The sequence below is a fragment of the Letharia columbiana genome (genome assembly GCF_014066305.1).
Source record: "Letharia columbiana isolate WasteWater2 chromosome Unknown Sc0000031_s0, whole genome shotgun sequence".
Classification (NCBI taxonomy): domain Eukaryota; kingdom Fungi; phylum Ascomycota; class Lecanoromycetes; order Lecanorales; family Parmeliaceae; genus Letharia; species Letharia columbiana.
In genome coordinates this window covers 487,126-505,255 of record NW_023501074.1, presented here as the reverse complement: position 1 = coordinate 505,255, position 18,130 = coordinate 487,126, and the positions used below count along the sequence as shown (strand labels likewise).

Here is an 18,130-nt window from a genome sequence, read left to right as displayed (position 1 = left end):
CTGCAAGTTCATCTGTAATTTCGTCTGTAACTTCCTCTTCTTCGATGTCTGCGTCTTGTATCGCGATATTGTCGCTCGAGCGATCTTTTGGTGTGACGCATTCCAATATGGACTGTCGCAACTCCTCACTCTCAAGCACCAAAGCCAGCTGTCCGCTTGCGTCCTGCTCGAATTTTGCGCCCCCGCAACACGTGTGGCATAATCTTCCGTAGGGTCTGCTGAAGAGTAATCCATTACCAATGGTAGTCCAGCTTCTTTCAAGGCGTAGGTCTCCACCAAGGCGCGATGAACTGCGAGGATTGTATCATTTCGACCCTCTGTTCTCTTGGGACGAATGAAACTAGATCATGGGAATTAGTAAACGTTGCAATGCTTGCAGTAGAGTTGACTAAACCCTTTAAATGGGTTCGCCACCTCCCATTGCCTTGTCCCCCAACCAGGCCCACCCACCATCTCTAGGCCTTCAGCTGTATCCGCTTCGAAATATTCATCTTCATCTTCGGGCTGTTCCACCTCCTGCTCAGGTGCCGGTTCAAGCTCCCTGCCCTTTTCCCTCGCTTGCTCCTTCTCCCTTCTTCTCTGATCAGAAACACTCTCTTTCCCGTACGGATCGTCCTGACCTGGCGGTGTCTCTGAGCCCCATATCTTTTTCGTAACTTTTCAGTGGTGAGCCAGCTGGCGTGTCTGCTGGAAGCGTAGGGTAGGGTGGTTGATGAGTTAGTCTTTCTTACAGCGGTTGATGCTCGGAGCCGACAGTGTAGGCAGACGTAACTTGACTGAGGTAATGCAAGACGGGCTGCAAGGCTAATGCGGCCGGCAGAAGTCATACTGATGGTGTTAATGTTGACTCAATCGGTAACGGTTGAAGACTGTTGAGAGGTTGCAAGCAAAGCCAAGGAGTTCTACATGGCGCTAGGCTGAATACGTTTAGCGCAAATTTGTTTCAAATCGAGATGACAGTGCTGCATTTGCGCACATATATGGGACATCTGTCTCAGTGATACCTATGCTATTCTTGCTCGGGCAATCCTTTCCTACTGCTGATGGAGTATCACGCTTGCTCAGCCATCATGTCATCAAAAGAATCATCCGTGCTCTCCGCCGCTCAAATAGTCTTCTCTCCCAATGGCTGCACACCTGAAGTGTCCGCTACAACATCAGCCGGTCCGGTAGCAGTCTTCTCCCCATGGATCCCCGCCTTCGAACACCCACTGCACGCGCACTTGCCCTCGGCACAAGGGCATGTGCCAGTATCGCCTCCACACTGACAAGTCGTCTTCTCAGTCCCAGGAACATGCTCCATTGTCTTCTCGTTCTGCTCCATACTACCACCGCCCTTTCCACTCTTCAAATCCGCCAAGCGCCGTGCCTCGGCGTGGATGTCTCGAACCTGCTTGTCACTCTGCGTGTAGAAGCTTGCCAGTTTCTGACCAGTAGGCGTGCCCATCGCTTTCTCGAAGTATGAGTTGATGCCCTCCATCCCGCAGTCGCTTTATCAGTGATGCCGTAGCTCTGGTCAAGACCCTTGGCGCGATCAGTCGCCTTGTATTTTGCGTCGAATTGTGTAAGAGCGTTGGTGAAGCGATTGGAGACACCGTGCTTGTTGTCGAGGGCAATGGCACGTTGGATCGCGGTATCGCTGATCACGTAGCCGTGGGCGAGGTATTCGGCAACGATGCGCGAGCGCGGCTTGTCCTCTTGCGAAATGTCGTGCTCGTCGCGGGAGGCATCTTCGGTGTTAGTGCCGGCTAGCTCACTGATGCCGGCGGCGCTTGAGACTTGGACTTGGGAGCTGCCGAGTTGGGTATTGTCGAGGAGAAGCGCTGTCTTTGCGGCTCTAGGGAAAGATCAGCTAGGGGAAGCAGCTGGCTTGACTCTACATGTATCTTTACGTCTCTTTCTCGAAGGTGACTGTTGCACTCTGCGGGCTGTTTTCGGCTTCGGACGCAGGGGTCACAGAGAGGGATGTGATCTTTCCGCTGCTAGCTGTCAGCATGTGGCAAGCTTGTGATAGAGACGTTTAGCTCACCAAAAGCTGAAGAAGTCTCTCACTTCTTTCTCGCTCGTGTTGTGGGCAATGTTCTTGACCTAGATCCAGCAAGTTAGCGCCTAGAGCTCCCAGAGCAATCGGAAAGTGCGTACATGGACGACAGTGGACGACATGATATGTTTGTGATTTGCTTGTTAAGTAGGTTTGAAGATACGAGTGTATAATTTGAAAGAGTTGAGAGGAGTTTGGGGCAGAAGAAGTGGGTTTTGGGGAGAATGGAATGTTGCAGAAGTGGACGTTGCCCCACATCATTTTGCTGGGCCGGGGCAGTGGCAAAGGGTCCAAGGGTGGTTCTGACAGGACAACGATACTCCACAGAGGACAGGCATATCACATCTTTGGGAGCTCTTGATCAAATCAACAAGATGCTGGACCTTCGAACCATCATCCTTTACGACGGCTGGTCAATCACTAGCATTAATCCCCTCCCTCTTCTGCATCCCCAATACCCCCGTCCCAAAAAACCGTTCCGATCCCGTCTTCCCAACATCAAAATCCATATCCACATATTCATACCTTTCCACGAAATCTGCAATGCCCTGCAACGCCATCCCCCACACCTTCCACGTCATTCTACCGCTGTGATGCAACAGTATAAACACGTTACCCGACCCGTATCGGATCATTCTGTCGGGTATAGGTTCGTTCGAGCTCCCATGCGCTGCGACTTCGCGAGTCGCTTTGACGAAAACATAGATTACGTCTCTCCGGCCTAGGGGGGTGCCGTAGCCGTAGAAGCGGACGGTTTCGTCAGAGTTGGGGACGGGGTAGAGCAAGGGATCTTGGGGAAGGCGGCTACTGATGTCATCATCTTTGCCCGGCGTTTCCTGGCTTGTTGTCTTGACGAACAAAGGACGACCTACTTTGAAGAAAAGAGCTGTGTTAGACTTGATGGAGCCGTGAGGTTGACGTTGATGTTGAGACCGTTGAGTAATGATAGAGTCAGTGGACTGAGAGGTGGTTCTGCAAGAGTAACTGTACAGAAATGGACGACGATCCAAGCTGCATAGAGGAATCCCATCTCAAGAGACAATGATTGGGAACAAGGGAGAAGTTGAACGACGAACGTGTAGTTTGGCGCCTCCTTTGTCGCGCCCAATTTCGCATAGATGAGAGCATGTCGCCTACGAGTATGTGTTGCCACGCGCATTGAGAAACTTCTTCCCGCTGTCGTTGATGTTGTGACATTTACCCAATAATACAAGGCCTTCTAGCTGCATCCTTTGCGCCCTCTTATATGTCACTTTTTACAGGTACAGCCCAGGTTTCTTGCATCCATGCCATATTGTTGCTCTTTTATCTCATGTTGAGGTCTGGGATCGTTCCTGTACCACAGCTGCATCATTAAGTTCTGCGTATTCGACTTGCTGGCCTGCCTTGTCGAAGTCGGAATTGCCCCGAGAAGCGGCTGTAAGCTTGAAGGCAGGTAGTCCCTCGCCAAGTATGGGGGGTTGAAATGGTCCCGTTGATTGCGAGCCAGACCCATCGTGTATCTCTGTTGAGGTTCCTTCCTCTTGGTCGACCCTATCAGTCATACTGCTGGAGCTTTCTCCTCTCGGCCGACCATACGCCTGGCCAGGATTTTCCTCATGCATGATATCCTTTGATTTTTCTTCTCCAACCATTGCAGCGAGGCTACGAAAGTTGAACATGGGCTCCATGCCTGCTCCACCACCAGGAGGCGTGCCTGAGATGTAAGTGTCTTGGGCCGAAGCCGCTGAAGGTATATTGACACCACTTGCGCTGGGTGAAACATCAAATGAGGATCCTTGTCCCTTGATGTCACTCTTCAAGGACCCAGGAGCAGAACCATCAATAGATGAGGTTGAGGATGAGGCATTTGAGAGAGTCCGTAGATGCGATGGTCGGTATGGTGATGAAGAGTAAGGAGAGGAGAAAGGTGGAGCATCGCTGGGAAGTATCTGCGCCCGAGCGCGCTCAAGATGTTCCTGAGGATCTGCCGCCGTGGACGAAGACATAGCATTCATAGCTCGTGCATTTGGTTGCTCAGACTCTGTCTGCTGGACGCCCTTTCCTTTTGCAGAGTACGGGGAGGACTCCGTCCCACCAACGAAAACCTCGCTGGAACTGCCTCCAAGCCCTGCAGCGCTCGCATTGGCGCTGCTCGGATACACACCCGTCTTTCTGGCCTTCTTTTCGGCCTTCTTGTCTTCCTTATCCTTCTTTTTGGCCTTCTTTTGGGCATCTTTGTCTTCCCTTTTCCGTCTATCCTCCTCTGACGCAAGACTCAGCCGTATAGCTTCCATCATCATCATTTCTTCCAAATCTTCCATTCTGTTTCTTCTGGAGCTTCCACGAGGCCCGGGCGTCATTGACGGTTCGCCTTCATCGTCTCTGGCAGCACCTGATGCTGCATAGCGCTCAGACATCAGTGCCAACATATTCAAGTGCGCAGAGCTGGTCCCAGGATTGTCCGCGCCACTGGTCCGTCGCAGGATGCCACGCCTGCCAAAAGGACCCGGAGCTCGACCATCATTTTCTTGACCACGATTGCCCATCAAATAAGCAGCAGTATGTAGAGCTGTGGCAGCTGCAGATCGCCGAGCCGTATGAGCTCTAGCCGCAGCCAGCTTCTGATGCCAGTCTGGGCGTACCCTATCGGTTGTGATGACGGAGGGAGAGGTAGCGGAGACTGATGTCGTTCTCCGACGTGTAGCGTTCGTTGGCGACATACGTCCTCCGTTACTCAAGACTGAACCCAGTGAAGATTCGGAGGACATGGCGGAAGATCTGTTGGCCAAAGGATGGTTTGACGCTTGATTGACGTACGACAGTCCTCTACGGAAAGGCGGCGAAAGGTAGGTGACACCAAATTCAGGCTGAACGCAGAATGGACAAGCAGCTGGTTCAGATATCAATTCCTCGGGATTGACCACTTCTGCATTGGCATTTTCAGCTAGCGTGGGTTGCGGAGCCGTCGGATCTGCGTGTTCTGGAGGATGGGGATCTGGGCGTTTGATCTGTACGAAGCATTCGGAGCAAATGGCCTGATCGCAGCATCGAGTCTTGTTCAGGTACGGAGGATAATATAGAAAGCAGATTGGGCATTCAGAAGCGTCTTTATACATGTACGCTTCGAGAGGCTGACCAGCAACGTAGGGATCTCTTGGCAGGTTTATTTCACGAGGCGTCATATCGGCTTGAGAGTTCTTCGGGGCGGTCGTGAGAGCCGCCAATGTTTTCGCACGGCCTCTGAACAATGTAGATCCGGAAGATGGCGAAGGTTGAGGCGCGTTCAAAACTCCCGGCGAAAATGAGGGTTGGGATGGTGAAAGGTTCGAGGACGTGTCTGAGTTGAGTGACTGAGATCTCGAAGTTATTGGCACAGTCAAATTATTAATGTTCGTGTCCGACGACTTTGTTTCCGATTCAGCCTTGGACATCGGCTTAGGCTCTTCTTCAACTGGTATTTCATCCGGGGCAGGGATGGGTCGTCCTCTGGCAGCAGCAACGAGCTGATTCTCTGTCCATGAGTCAGAGTGATCATTCAAACCCCTCCAAAATGGTGCTATTCGTCGTTCAATCTGATCTCCATTAGCACTCATGCCCCTTGGAATCCACTGAGTACCCTACCATCAGTTGCCGTACGACACCCTTAGTGTAGTCCTCTATTCCTGTGTAGACACCCTGGGTGACAAGATAGCCTCCATCAACACTCTCTTCACGCATGCTCCGTTCACGCTCCTTCTCCCTCGCCACCCTCTCTTTCTCCAACTTTCTTGCCTCCCTCTCTTGCTTGGTCTCTCTGCGAGTCTCCAGACTGGAAGTGTCAGAGACTGCATTGCCTCTCATTCCAAGCAATGTTGACAGGTCAGGTCGACTGCCCCTACCCGTCCGCACATTGTAAACCGGATGTGAAGGGCGGTCTAAAGAGGGCGGATAAGATGGTGAGCTTGGGCCAGAGCCGGCGGGAGAGGAGACTGATCGGGCATCAGCTGACCGTTGGCGTGCAAGATGAGGCCTTTGCTCTTTGGTAGCCGAATTGCCCATGTTTAATCGTCTGCTGCCCCAGCTGGTTGAGAGTCGTTGTGAGAGGCCGGAGAAGCCTCTGATTGTGGACAGCTGTTCCGGATATCAAGTTGATATGGCCGCCTTCCAAGTACAGCCACAATGATCATTGATGTCGAAATGATTCAAAGTGCTCTATGCACTGCATTGTCGTTGAGGGCAATAGCAATGAGGAGTCAGCATGCTTTGACCAGGGTCTGCAACGGCAGGGTGTATTCGGTATGACGAAAGATAAGAAGTTCTATAGCGCGTGATGTCTTGATGGAATGAGGGGCTGATTGAGGATATGTTTGCAGCGATACGATGCAATACTACGGTGTTTGGCGGAGATGGTATGGTGTTGTTGAAGTCAAGCTTCACGGAAAGCATGGCATCATCCTGCCTCCTCCGCTGACCAAATCCACGCACTGCAACGCAACCAATTGCTGCACCATGTTCAAATGTCGATCGCAGAGTGAATACTTCGAAGACACATATCTCCACCAAGAAGACACAATTCTCTTATCGATAGATATCAATCACCCCACTTCAAATCACTCCATCGTACTGCAGCATTAGACTCAAGACGCGTGCTACTGCTTCCTAGTGAGTCTACGAGTGTACCCATGGCCCCTTAAGTTGGCGCTTCCAGAAACGGAACAAACATCCACATATATCTCAATACCTAGGGAATATGGCTCCCGATCTTAACTCTCTGCCTCCTTCACCCTACAGCCCTCGAAGTATAGCCTCTACATCCTCTCGACGGGCTAGAGAGACCATGGCACCTCCCCCCGCTCCCATTTCACCTCCTGCCCAGTCACCCACCATTCTGTCAAGGGAGCCTCTCGCAAACATGACTTCTGGAGACAACACTGGAGTAGGCATTGGACCCGGTATAAAAGCAGATGTCCTACAACTCCGCTTACAACTGATCGACCAGCTAACTCGATGATTACCAGGGCCTCTTCGTCATCCCAGACCTCTCACCGCTGCAGACCTTCATATGCAACTTGAGAAGGAACAAGAGGCAGTGGTAAGCTGGGGATGGTTTACTGGTTGGAATAACTTCGCTGATTATGAGTCTTTCATTTCAGGTCAACCGCCTCACGCGCGAACTCTCTCTTCTACGCCAGCAGTCTGCTTCAGTGGCATCGACGACCTCCTCCGTTTCTACTGGCCTACCAGATGCTACAGATCAGAACGCAAACCATCTAATTTCTGGGCCCAGTCACCCTACTCCCTCACGGCGGCATCGATCGTCCTCCAATCTGAGCGCTCGAAGTTCAAACACAGCTGCGACTACAGCTACTGGCATTACTGGGACAAGTGGAAGCACCGTTGGCACGACAGCAGGGGTAGCCGGAAGCACAGTATCAGGCATCGCACCCGCGCGAGATGCCACAGCCCCATACTCATATGCTCGAGAACCTCTTAGCAGGCAAAGCTCAGTCGCGTCGCGGCGATCCGAAGCCTCCTCGCCTTCTTTGTCTTCCTCACTATACCAAGGCGATCACTTCCCCAACCTCCATGCACATCGACACTCTGGCTCAGCATCGTATAATCAAACTTCATCCTCGTCTCAGCAAACCATGAATCAAGGAAATACACGCGTACCGTCGACGCAACGGTACGAAGAAGCCGCTCATCATCGAACAGAGCTCGACATAGTGAAGCGTGAGAACGAAGCTTTGCGAAGGCGCATACAGGAATTAGAAAGGAGCCTTAGCGGTCGTCGACAATCAGGAACTGGCGTAACAAGGAGTGGATCTGTGAGCACGAATGCCAGCATCCCACCAACAGCTGGTGCAGGAGGACGCGGCAGAGGCATTGAGGAAGATGAGGATGCCGTCCATGTGGGCGAGAGCGCTGGTAGCGTAGGATTTGGAGGCGGTCATTGAACGCAATGCTTGCAACGGGCGTTATGGAGGGCAATACCTGGTGAAAGCTTGACAGAGGATCGGAACAGCGCTGGCGCACGGCGATTGGACAAGAGTCCGGATCGTACTGGTCTTCATCTCCATGACCTTGCCAGATTCCTTCTTTGCATCTTGCACTCTAGGTCCAAGTACCCATGCGCCTGTGGCTCCAGGTAACCCCGAGTGTACTATAAGCTAAAGAGAATCGATGCAAGAATCCATCCCTTCCAGTAAAACAGACCTCGTCAAGCCTTTCCGTGACGCCATCGTCTTCGACGCTGTTATCCGTTCCTGCATCGTGGCACTCGTGTGAACCATCACCCCCTCGATCAAAGCCCCCACGTCTCCACCTCCACACCTCCACCTTCACTACCCCCGTGAGCATATGCGGCCATCGGATCACTCGTAGGTCGATGGAATCTCAAGATGGAACTTTGTTGTTGATCCCTTGAACCCAGCCGAGTCGGAATGTATCAATCAATCGCGTCTCGAGCCAAGGAAGCGTCGGATTCGGAAAGGCGACGGGGTTGGCGCTGTCTGGGATTTGGGGAAGGGGAGCGTCAGTGGACATGGCTAGGCTGCTCGCTTCCGTGACTCTCTCTCCTGTAGGGAATGAGCAGTTGGAGCGTGGTGTGCACGGCGAAAGCCAATGCCGGGTCGCAACTTCCATTTTTTTGGCGGAGAGGAGAAAACTTCTTTTTGTCGGAATGCGGCATAGAGCTTATATGGAACTACAGGTTTTGAGGGACGGAGTTGCATTGCGTTTTTCTTTTTTTCTTGGTTTGGGGGGGGAGGGAGGGTGGGCTTTGGCGAAGTACATCGAGCGTAGCAGACACTCTGCGGGGCAAGACAAAACTCACCGAACAAGAGCCTCGTCCTTTCATCCGTCAGAGTCAGCAGTTCCGGTATCTAACACAGCATTGGTCTGGATACGATGATGTGCTTCAGATTGGATTTTTCATGCAGCGTGTTGATGTGATGGCATTGAACGAAACAAGAAGAAAGGCGAAGATCGAGAGGATTCCTAGGATAGCCACTGTACGAGTACAGCAAGTCGCCTCCATTATCTCCGAGTTTACAGAACCGATAAAGGAAAAGTTTGTCAACCCTATTAATGATAGTGGAAATAACTTGAAATCACAGTGGGGGTAATACGAACTGCATCAGCTTATCAAGAATGCTGACTTCAGGTGACAAGAGAGCAGGCACCGATGTGTCTATTTTTGAGCCGCAAGCAACAGGATCACCATGGTTCTGGATCGAGTGATCGCTGACTCACCTCCGCGCACCACCATGGTATGAGGCTCAAGGAGACCTCATGAGGGACTGGAGGCCGAACCCATTTACTCTCACCATGCGCAGGCGAGTGGCTGCGTTGCCAAAGATTGAGGCATGTCCGAGTGGGAAAGGAGAGCAGTCAAAAATAGATCAGGGACAAGACAAATTTAGATATAAAGAAAACGAGGAAGTGTGAGAGAAGAAACGATCAGCTCATTGGCCTCGTGGCGGCGTGAATCAGCATTCTGCAGGTGGTGCTCGCCGTGTACCTGCGTCCCCTTGGATTGCAAACTCTCCGCATTTTTCCATCGTGGGGGACCAACGCCGCGTACCTGCGTCTGTTCTGAGGGATGTAGCGATACTTGTACCTGATTTACCAGACCCGCGAAATCTGATGTGTTTCATGAGGGTTTGAAAAGGTCGGTGGACGACTGGATATGCGGATCTGCCTCGACTCGGATTGCAGGTTCTGTGACTCAATGTCGGACGAGGCTGTGATGATTGGATCCCGCGGAGTTGATGACAGTGGATAGGAGGAGGGTTGGCGAATCATGGTAATATATCTGGTGTTGTTGACGCGCGCACATTTGATGATCTTGCTCAGTTTCTCACTTTTGTTTTCTTAGGCGAGAATGTGAAACACGTCGATCGGAGCATGGTCAGAAGGTGGCTCCAGCGTGAGAATTGTGCAGATCATTTCATTACTCGTATTATTGTCCGGCCAAGGAGAAGGGCGGAAGAGGTCCGAAAAGCAGGGAAGAATCCGCAGGGATTTCAGTTGAAACAAGCAGACATTTTGTTTCACACTTATCTTCATTCAGTAACTACTTCCTTTGTAACAGACTATAGTAGGTATACTTTACTTTATCACTAAGTGAAAGACCAAAAAGTTGGCCCTTGGTGGCATGGTGCCTTCTTTTTGGAATCCCGGCGCTTGTCGATCTTACCGGCTGTTTCGGCGGAGAGAAAAAAAGGGAAAAGTGCGGAGGAAGTTAAAAGTGAGTAGGAAGTTTAAAGTAAGTAAAGTAAATGGAGCCAAGGCTGAGATTTCTGTAGCCAAGCTTCTGCTTCTTCTGACCTTCTTAACTTCTTTCTACTTTACCGACTTCGCTCTCGTTACCCGTTGCGGGAGGAGATCACCGTCATCTTCCACGCTAATTCTGCATCATCCATGCCGCCTTCATCATTCCCATGCATTGTAAGCAACGCCTTACCCACCTTGGCCTATCGGAGTTCGATAAGCAGCGCCCTATGATCATGATGATGTTATCAGCCCCCACTAGCGGCACTTAGCCAAGCCTCAGTTGCCCCTCCATTCGCTCCAGGTACGAATGACGCTCGGAAGATCCTTTCCTCTCTCACCGCAGCAGAAATCTGATACAGGACGGCGCCCTTTTTTCCTTTTTCCCTCTTCCCTTTTTCCCTTTTTCTTACAACGTGCTTCAGATATTCTCAAACGTAGTGTGGCCTGAAAAAAAGGATCATCGGTAGACTCGGCTCATTCCTCGCCGGAGACAACGTGGCAATCCCTGCGCCATGTGCTCCAGAAGATGCATGAATTTGAAGATCTTATTATTATGAAGATCTCACGTGGGAACATGTACACCCGACACCACACTTACCCACTCATTCTACTCACTCACTCACTCACTCATCATCTCTTCCCACTCTCTTTTTCTCTTCTCTTCTACCTACTTTCCCTCTTCTTCTCTGATGCACATCCCCACACTCACTGCGTTCTGTTTCATCTTTTCTTCAAAACATCGCTCAAGTCAAGCATGTTCCACAATTGTTTTATACCATGTCGGACACCCCGCTGAGCTGAAAAGGACGTCAATACCCTTCAGACTCCTCCCCATTTTCTTCATCGTACTTCTCCTTCTGCTTTTCTCATCTGACTTTCATTCATATATTCCATTGCTGCTGTCGCTTTGCGCATATTCTGTCTCTACTACAACTCCTATATTACAAGCAATCATGAACGGCTACGACCACATGGTCATGTCTTACCTTCCGCCTAACAATAATACCACTACCGACGATTACCTGACCACGCTACCCGCAATGGGCCTCGCAGAGCAGAGCTTTCAAACGCCCACCTATTCCACCGATGATTTCCGAGGGTATGAGTCCCATCCAGAACGTTGCACAGACCATCATTCTAATCAATCTCATCATTTCCAGCATCCATTCCATATCCCAAATGCCTCCTCTTCTCAGCTCTAGCGAAGCCGACCGCGCCTTCAATCCCACCTACCCAGACTTCCGCTATGACTCGACTGCACATCAAGAGACACATGAGCAATCCGCACCAGAGAGCGCATCAATTGATCGGGATGATGAGCTGCTCAGCTTCCAACCAATCACCTACCATTTCTCACTGCTCGATCACTCCCTCCGAAGGATATCCCTATCCCTCAATGCACGTTTACACGGCATGTTTTTCATGGCGGATCCCCCAAACGCCCCGGGTCTCTTTCCTCAGATGACTCCTCCAGAACTCACGTGCTACCGCCGCAACCTATTCCAAGTCACGGGATCTATCACTCTTCCTCGCGGTTTGCGCTACATCTTGACGGAACGCAACGAGCGCATACCAATAGTGGCACAGGAACTCACCATTTCGGCAACAGAGTCAGTCGAGGGCGGTACCGTGAAGCTGATCTCGGTCCCGTGGAAAACACCAATCAACAGTCCACCCGTCCCACCCGAGGAAAAGACAGAGAAGGAGCCCACAGTCATACCACTCGACCTCATGTCAACTCACGATCCGGACGTGGAGTTCGCAACATACCCCTTTGCGTGGAAGCGACTTCAATTCCGGATAGCCACAGCCAACAATGGGCGTCGGAAGGAACTCCAGCAACACTTCGTGGCTCGCTTGAAGCTCGTGGCCACCTTATCGTCAGGTGAAAGAGTCGTTATCGCCGAAGCAAGATCCGCAGCCATAATTGTCCGTGGTCGCAGTCCGAGAAATTTTCAGCAACGGAAGGACCTCCCTGTCGGCGAGAGAGCCACGGGCCGCAAGGCCACGAGCCTTCCCACCAACGTCGCTCGAAGGACTGGCTCAGACCCCCCAAAGCCTACTTCCACTCTGAAAAGAGAACGGAGCTTGGATAACCCTTTCGCGTCCTTCGATTTCAATAACATCCCCACCGCCGAATTGAATTCATATGGCGGTTGGACGAGACCAAGCGGCGGCTCCAATAGCGCACCAGCATTCCCTACACCTACCTTCAAAACGCCCACTCTTCCGAGCTCGAAATCGCCATCTTCAGCTTCCCCACCACTGAAGACTCACCGAATCTCCCACCCTCACCCCGATGAACCGGACCCGAAGCGCGTCCGTCAAGGTCCCTCCAAGTCTCCACGCATGTCCACCTCCACGCAGCCCAGCCCTCAGCCGCCTTACAAATTCTCCTCCGTCCCACCGTCTCTACCATCGACCCGGCAGCTATCTTCCACACACTCGCCCCCCACCACTACACTACCTGAGACCGTCCACTCGGGCGACTGCTGCTGCAGTTACTTCCCAGCTGCCACGCAGTCTTGGCAACCACCTTTTACGACTGCCTCTATGAACCCGATGTACAGCACGCCTTATCTGCCGCACAACAATTCCATGACAGCAAGTGCTATGGGCATCGCAAGTGTGCCTGGTGGAGGAGCGAATATACTACCTAATGCGGTAACGAAATGAAGAAAAAAAAAGCGACGCGGCATTCTCGGCGTTTGAGCGAGAGCGGGAACGGGAGCAGGGGATCGAAATTGTACGATTATGTCCTTTGATATGCTTCTTTTCTTTTCTTTTCTTTACTTAGTACTTGTGATTTCATTGGCGGGATCATTATACCCTTTTTGGCGCTGGTCATGTCTACGCATTGCACAAATCATGTATTACTATCTGGACCACAGGACCACTTTAAAGATTTGGGGGTTAGATGGATGGGATCGGGCCTGGTACACATTCTCGAGGGGATCTGATATTCGCGTGACGAGTTTGCTTATACTTTACTTTACGGCGGCTTTTCTTTATCGGTCCGCAATGTGGCGGGGCGCTTTGAGCGATTTCCGGAGCGTGTGCACTGCTTCGGTTCACGGCTGGGGACATGGCGAGGTGGTGTGTGAGTGCAGCCTTTTAGTATGCATCGAAGTGAATGGAATGGAAATGAGGTTGAAGACTATGAGTTGCGCACCTTTGAGTGACTTTTTGAACAATGTTGGTGGAGGTGTTGATAACAATATGTACAATTCGATCGGTCTTGGGGGCATTTCCAATTGTGAAAGGAAGTTGCCAATTTCCCATCTTTGCATTTTCTTTCCTTGAGATCGCGCACAGGCGCAGAGATTTCTTGCGACACATTTACACGGCGCACACATTCCATCCAACCGACCCATTTCCGGCCTCTCCGCACCCCCCCCCCCCTCGACTTTCTTCCCCCTCACAATCTCGCCCTCGCACCCTTCCACCCCGCCTCCTCCGCCACCATCTCCGCGCACCGCTCCCCAATCGCCAGCACCGTCAGCATCGGGTTCACGCTCGTCATGGCGGGGAACACCCCCGCGTCCGCGACGCGCACCCCCCCGAGCCCGCGCAGCCGCAGCCCGCAGTCCACGACGGCCATGGCGTCGCGGGCCACGTCGCCCATCTTGGTCGTCCCGGCCGGGTGGTAGACGGTGTGGGCGGCCGAGCGGCCGTAGGCGCCGAGGTCGGCGTCGCTCTGGACGGCGGGGCCCGGGGCCACCTCGCGCGCCAGCCAGGCGGAGAAGGGGGGCTGGGCGGCGACGCGGCGGGCGGCGCGGAGGCCGGCGACCAGGGTGGCCGCGTCGTGGCCGGCCGGGTCGCTGAAGTAGCGGAAGTCGAGGGCGGGCTTGACGCTCGGGTCGGCGGAGGTCAGGTAGAGTTGGCCTTTGGATTCGGGGCGGGGGATGTTGGGCGTCATGCAGAAGGCGTCGATGGGGGTGTCGTAGCCGAGGCGGGCGGTGTTGAGGCAGAAGGGGATCTGGTAGCAGTGCATCATGATGTCCGCGACGCCGGGCGTGTGCCCGGGGCGGGAGAGGAAGATGCCGGCGTCGGAGTCCATGGTCGTTTGGTTCGGGGGCACGGGCCGGTTCAGTTCCCACATGATGATGCTTTCCGGGTGGTCGAGCAGGTTGTGCCCGACGCCGGGGATGGAGGCGACCACGGGGATGTTGAGGGCGGTGAGTTGGGCGGAGGGGCCGATGCCGGAGTGGAGGAGGAGGCGGGGGGTGTCGATTGCGCCGGCGCAGAGGATGGTTTCCTTGCGGGCGGTCAGGGTGAGGGTGGTGCCGGATTGCAGGGTTATGTTGACGCCTGTGACGGTCGAGGAGTGCACGTTGACGCGGCTGACCCAGGCGTCCGTTAGGATGGTGAGGTTGGGTCGGTGCTCGTCGCCGCGGAGGATGGGGTGGATGTAGGCGACGCTCGCGCTGCTCCTGCGGCCGTCGTCGGGGTTGTACGCCACGGAGAAGAAGCCGACGCCGGACTCTAGGTTTCCGTTCCGGGCAATCTCGCGGTTGAAGTCGTGGATTACGGGGATGGAGAGGGCAGTGGAGCAGGACTCGACCCAGTCCTTGCAGAGCTGGTTGCGGTGGCGGGAATGGACGGGTTGCACGGTGTTGCGGATGGAGTCGAGGAGGCGGTTGAAGGTGTCGAAGGACCAGCCTGTGCAGCCGAGAGATTCCCAGATAGCGGCGTCGTGGGCGAAGGGACGGAAGGATATAAGGGTGTTGTGGGAGGAGCAACCGCCGAGGACTTTTGCTCGGGAGTGGCGGATGTGCGAGTTACCTATATTTTGATCGATCAGTGATGCTGTCAATGCTGTTTGTGTTTACTCCCGATTCCGCCTTGAATATAACACAATTCAAGAATGGTTCTTGTTCTTGGATGCACCACGGTAGACGGAATACTTGTACGCATCACCAAAAACACATATCCTCAAGAGCCAAGCTCGCTTACCATTTGGCTGCTCCGTAGTCCCATAGTCATAGTCCAGCTCGCCACCCAGGAGGTTCAGCCAATCTTTCAGGTTTAGAACCTTGTCGTTCATGAAATCGCTCGGACCAGCTTCAATCAGTAGTATTCTCTTCTTCGGTAAATACTCTGCCAATCGGCTAGCGATGACACACCCCGCTGTACCACCGCCTACTATCAGGTAGTCGAAGCTATCGGCCTCTGAGGCGGAGAGCTTGGTGGTGGTCATGATGATGAGGAATTCAAGGCTCGGAAAAGAGTGGAAAACCCAAAGAGATTGTGGTTGCTTTTCTAACCCAACAGGCTCCACGCAGCCTTTTTGTATATCCAAGGAGAGAATCAGTAGACTAGCAAAGAGATAATACAATAAATGTCGCTGTGAGATCTCGCACGTGACAGTGTGTGCTCAGAGAGATAAGAGCAGCTCAAGACAAGAGCATATTACCTTCCATTTGTGTACTTGAAAGGAGACAAAGGATTGTAAGTATGAGATGGATCTAGAGTAAGCAAGGTCAGCAAAGTCGCACAAATGTTTGGATGCCCTAGGGAGACATTATTATTATTGAGTGGGCAGATTTGCTGATACTTGACTAGTCCGAAAGGAGACAAAATATGCGGAGAAAAACTGGTGTTAGCACATGGCAAGCTTGAAGAGAAGAGGTATGTTTCTCATCGAGGGGCCAAGACCTGATACTAAGCGCAAGCCTTGTAGAACCTCCGTGGTTGAAGGTACGTGCATGACATGCTGGGCAAGGACTCAAGGTTCTCCCACCCTCCCTCGTGATTTCGCCATCAATCTCAATCAATGGCGGACTCGTTCTACCCGCCGCGCCATCTCTACTATGACGGCCAGGTCCAGGTAGGTTCTGGAGGTATTTTCAGATCCATCGATCCATCGACCGCACAGCCACTGGCAGATATCCATGCTGCCTCCCACTCCGACATTGACTCAGCCATTCAATCAGGTCAACGAGCTTTTCATGGTTGGTCAACAACGCCCCCAATTGTTCGATCTCGCATCCTCCTGAAGGCAGTCCAGCTTCTACGAGATAGAAACGATGAGATTGCGAGGACAGAGACACAAGACACAGGGAAGCCGTTCTCCGAGACAAGCACAGTTGATGTGGTGACGGGAGCGGATGTGCTCGAGTTCTTCGCCAACCTAGTGGGAGGAGGTGGGCTTAATGGGGAGACGACGCAGTTGAGGGAAGACGCATGGGTCTATACGAAGAAAGAGGCTCTGGGTGTATGCGCGGGCATAGGAGCATGGAATTACCCCATACAAATGTACGCCGCCTCTCTCAGAAGACATGGATACCGAGCTGAGGTCGAGAGTGTCTAGAGCGCTCTGGAAGTCAGCACCTTGTCTTGCCGCGGGCAACACTATGGTCTACAAGCCCAGCGAAGTCACGCCGCTACACGGTCAAATATTGGCCGAGATCTACACGGAAGCAGGACTACCACCGGGGGTCTTCAATGTTGTTCAAGGCGGTGGGGACGTCGGCGCGTATCTTACGTCGCATGTTGGAATCGCCAAGCTGTCTTTCACTGGACAAGTCTCAACAGGCAAAAAGGTTGCTAGCAGCGCAGCAGCAGGAATGAAATACACGACCATGGAGCTTGGTGGGAAGAGCCCAGTCATCATATTATCAGACGTGGATCTAGAACAAGCCGTGAATGGAGCTATGATGGCCAATTTCTTCAGCACTGGCCAGGTCTGCACGAATGGCACAAGGGTATTTATTCCCAAAGACATGAAGCAAGCCTTTGAGGAGATGCTACTGGAAAAGATGAAATACATCCGAGCTGGCAATCTCATGGACGTGAACACTAACTTCGGCCCCCTGGTCTCCGAGCTGCATTACGAAAAAGTCATTGGGTACATTAAGTACGGACTCGAAAAGGATAGAGCGACCTTGCTCTGTGGAGGCCCTGACCAACCGAAAGACATCCCTGGATTGGAAGGTGGCTATTGGGTTAGACCGACAGTGTTCACCGACTGCACAGATTCGATGAGGATTGTGCAGGAGGAGATATTCGGGCCCGTGATGACCCTGTTGACGTACGAGTCCGTGGAAGAAGCCGTTGAAAGAGCGAATGCTACACCTCTCGGTCTTGCCGCAGGCGTCTTTACGAAGGACCTCAACATGGCGCATAAGGTCGTAGCTCAGCTTGAGGCTGGCATCACTTGGGTCAATACCTGGGGCGAAAGTCCTGCCGAGATGAGCGTGGGTGGGTGGAAGCAAAGTGGTGTTGGAGTTGAGAACGGAAAAAGGGGCCTAGAGGCTTGGGTGAGGAATAAGAGTACGCTGGTTGATATGAGTGGGACTGTGCCTACAGTTTTCTCCAAGCTATAAGGGTTGACCCCCCGCCCATGGTCAACCTGTGGTCATGGGAGCTGATTGCATACGAATCCAGTGGGGCTTGCCCTACAGCATTTCTACTATTCGACGGTATGGGCGAGCCGTTGAGATGATTCCTGCTTCTGTGGATCTGATTCCAAGCATACGGGCAGGGATCCTGCCAACCACGTTCTCCAAATCTTGACCTGGTCCTCGGTTGATTTTCCCTTGCGAAAGGCTGATTCCATACTCTAGGAGCTTCTCTTTCCAGGCATAACGCAATGCACTGCCGTCTCACTGCATCTGCCCCTCATCAAATTATCTCGTGACCCCTCCCATCCTTGTGCCAAGGGTTCGCACCGCGGCCGTTTTGTGCAGCGGAGACTATCTCTTCTAGTGCTGACTACTGTCGATCACCGATAGCCCTTGATTTATGCCAATCAGAATACTTGCTCAAGCTTCCTCAAGTCCTCCCAAGCCCCTCACGCGACTACAGTCGCTATCTTATATTCATAACTCCAGCGTCCCTGTGTGGTAA

The 18,130-nt window shown here is 52.7% G+C and overlaps 9 protein-coding genes across 9 annotated transcripts; 4 read left to right on the top strand and 5 right to left on the bottom strand.

The window, feature by feature from the left end:
* Positions 1-354: 354 nt before the first annotated feature.
* HO173_008475 (uncharacterized protein) lies at positions 355-827 on the bottom strand (the record flags this gene model as incomplete). Its single annotated transcript, XM_037310375.1, has 2 exons — positions 355-645; positions 732-827. 2 exons carry the CDS (start codon positions 825-827, stop codon positions 355-357), a joined length of 387 nt encoding a protein of 128 aa, XP_037162772.1.
* Positions 828-1,070: 243 nt separating this feature from the next.
* Positions 1,071-1,268, top strand: HO173_008474 (uncharacterized protein; the record flags this gene model as incomplete). The annotated part of the gene is made up of 1 exon (XM_037310374.1): positions 1,071-1,268. The coding sequence occupies one exon, from the start codon at positions 1,071-1,073 to the stop codon at positions 1,266-1,268; it is 198 nt and encodes a 65-aa protein (XP_037162771.1).
* Positions 1,269-1,347: 79 nt separating this feature from the next.
* HO173_008473 (uncharacterized protein) lies at positions 1,348-2,163 on the bottom strand (the record flags this gene model as incomplete). The annotated part of the gene is made up of 4 exons (XM_037310373.1): positions 1,348-1,837; positions 1,893-1,979; positions 2,030-2,088; positions 2,143-2,163. The coding sequence occupies 4 exons, from the start codon at positions 2,161-2,163 to the stop codon at positions 1,348-1,350; spliced, it is 657 nt and encodes a 218-aa protein (XP_037162770.1).
* Positions 2,164-2,454: 291 nt separating this feature from the next.
* Positions 2,455-3,200, bottom strand: HO173_008472 (uncharacterized protein; the record flags this gene model as incomplete). The annotated part of the gene is made up of 2 exons (XM_037310372.1): positions 2,455-3,013; positions 3,118-3,200. 2 exons carry the CDS (start codon positions 3,198-3,200, stop codon positions 2,455-2,457), a joined length of 642 nt encoding a protein of 213 aa, XP_037162769.1.
* Positions 3,201-3,351: 151 nt separating this feature from the next.
* On the bottom strand, positions 3,352-6,061 carry HO173_008471 (uncharacterized protein; the record flags this gene model as incomplete). Its single annotated transcript, XM_037310371.1, has 2 exons — positions 3,352-5,595; positions 5,645-6,061. The coding sequence occupies 2 exons, from the start codon at positions 6,059-6,061 to the stop codon at positions 3,352-3,354; spliced, it is 2,661 nt and encodes an 886-aa protein (XP_037162768.1).
* A 691-nt stretch (positions 6,062-6,752) lies between these two features.
* HO173_008470 (uncharacterized protein) lies at positions 6,753-7,959 on the top strand (the record flags this gene model as incomplete). Its single annotated transcript, XM_037310370.1, has 3 exons — positions 6,753-6,954; positions 7,021-7,094; positions 7,156-7,959. 3 exons carry the CDS (start codon positions 6,753-6,755, stop codon positions 7,957-7,959), a joined length of 1,080 nt encoding a protein of 359 aa, XP_037162767.1.
* Positions 7,960-11,232: 3,273 nt separating this feature from the next.
* HO173_008469 (uncharacterized protein) lies at positions 11,233-12,955 on the top strand (the record flags this gene model as incomplete). Its single annotated transcript, XM_037310369.1, has 2 exons — positions 11,233-11,378; positions 11,440-12,955. 2 exons carry the CDS (start codon positions 11,233-11,235, stop codon positions 12,953-12,955), a joined length of 1,662 nt encoding a protein of 553 aa, XP_037162766.1.
* Positions 12,956-13,697: 742 nt separating this feature from the next.
* Positions 13,698-15,479, bottom strand: HO173_008468 (uncharacterized protein; the record flags this gene model as incomplete). Its single annotated transcript, XM_037310368.1, has 2 exons — positions 13,698-15,064; positions 15,236-15,479. 2 exons carry the CDS (start codon positions 15,477-15,479, stop codon positions 13,698-13,700), a joined length of 1,611 nt encoding a protein of 536 aa, XP_037162765.1.
* Positions 15,480-16,055: 576 nt separating this feature from the next.
* HO173_008467 (uncharacterized protein) lies at positions 16,056-17,607 on the top strand (the record flags this gene model as incomplete). The annotated part of the gene is made up of 2 exons (XM_037310367.1): positions 16,056-16,537; positions 16,593-17,607. 2 exons carry the CDS (start codon positions 16,056-16,058, stop codon positions 17,605-17,607), a joined length of 1,497 nt encoding a protein of 498 aa, XP_037162764.1.
* Between the last annotated feature and the right edge of the window lie 523 nt (positions 17,608-18,130).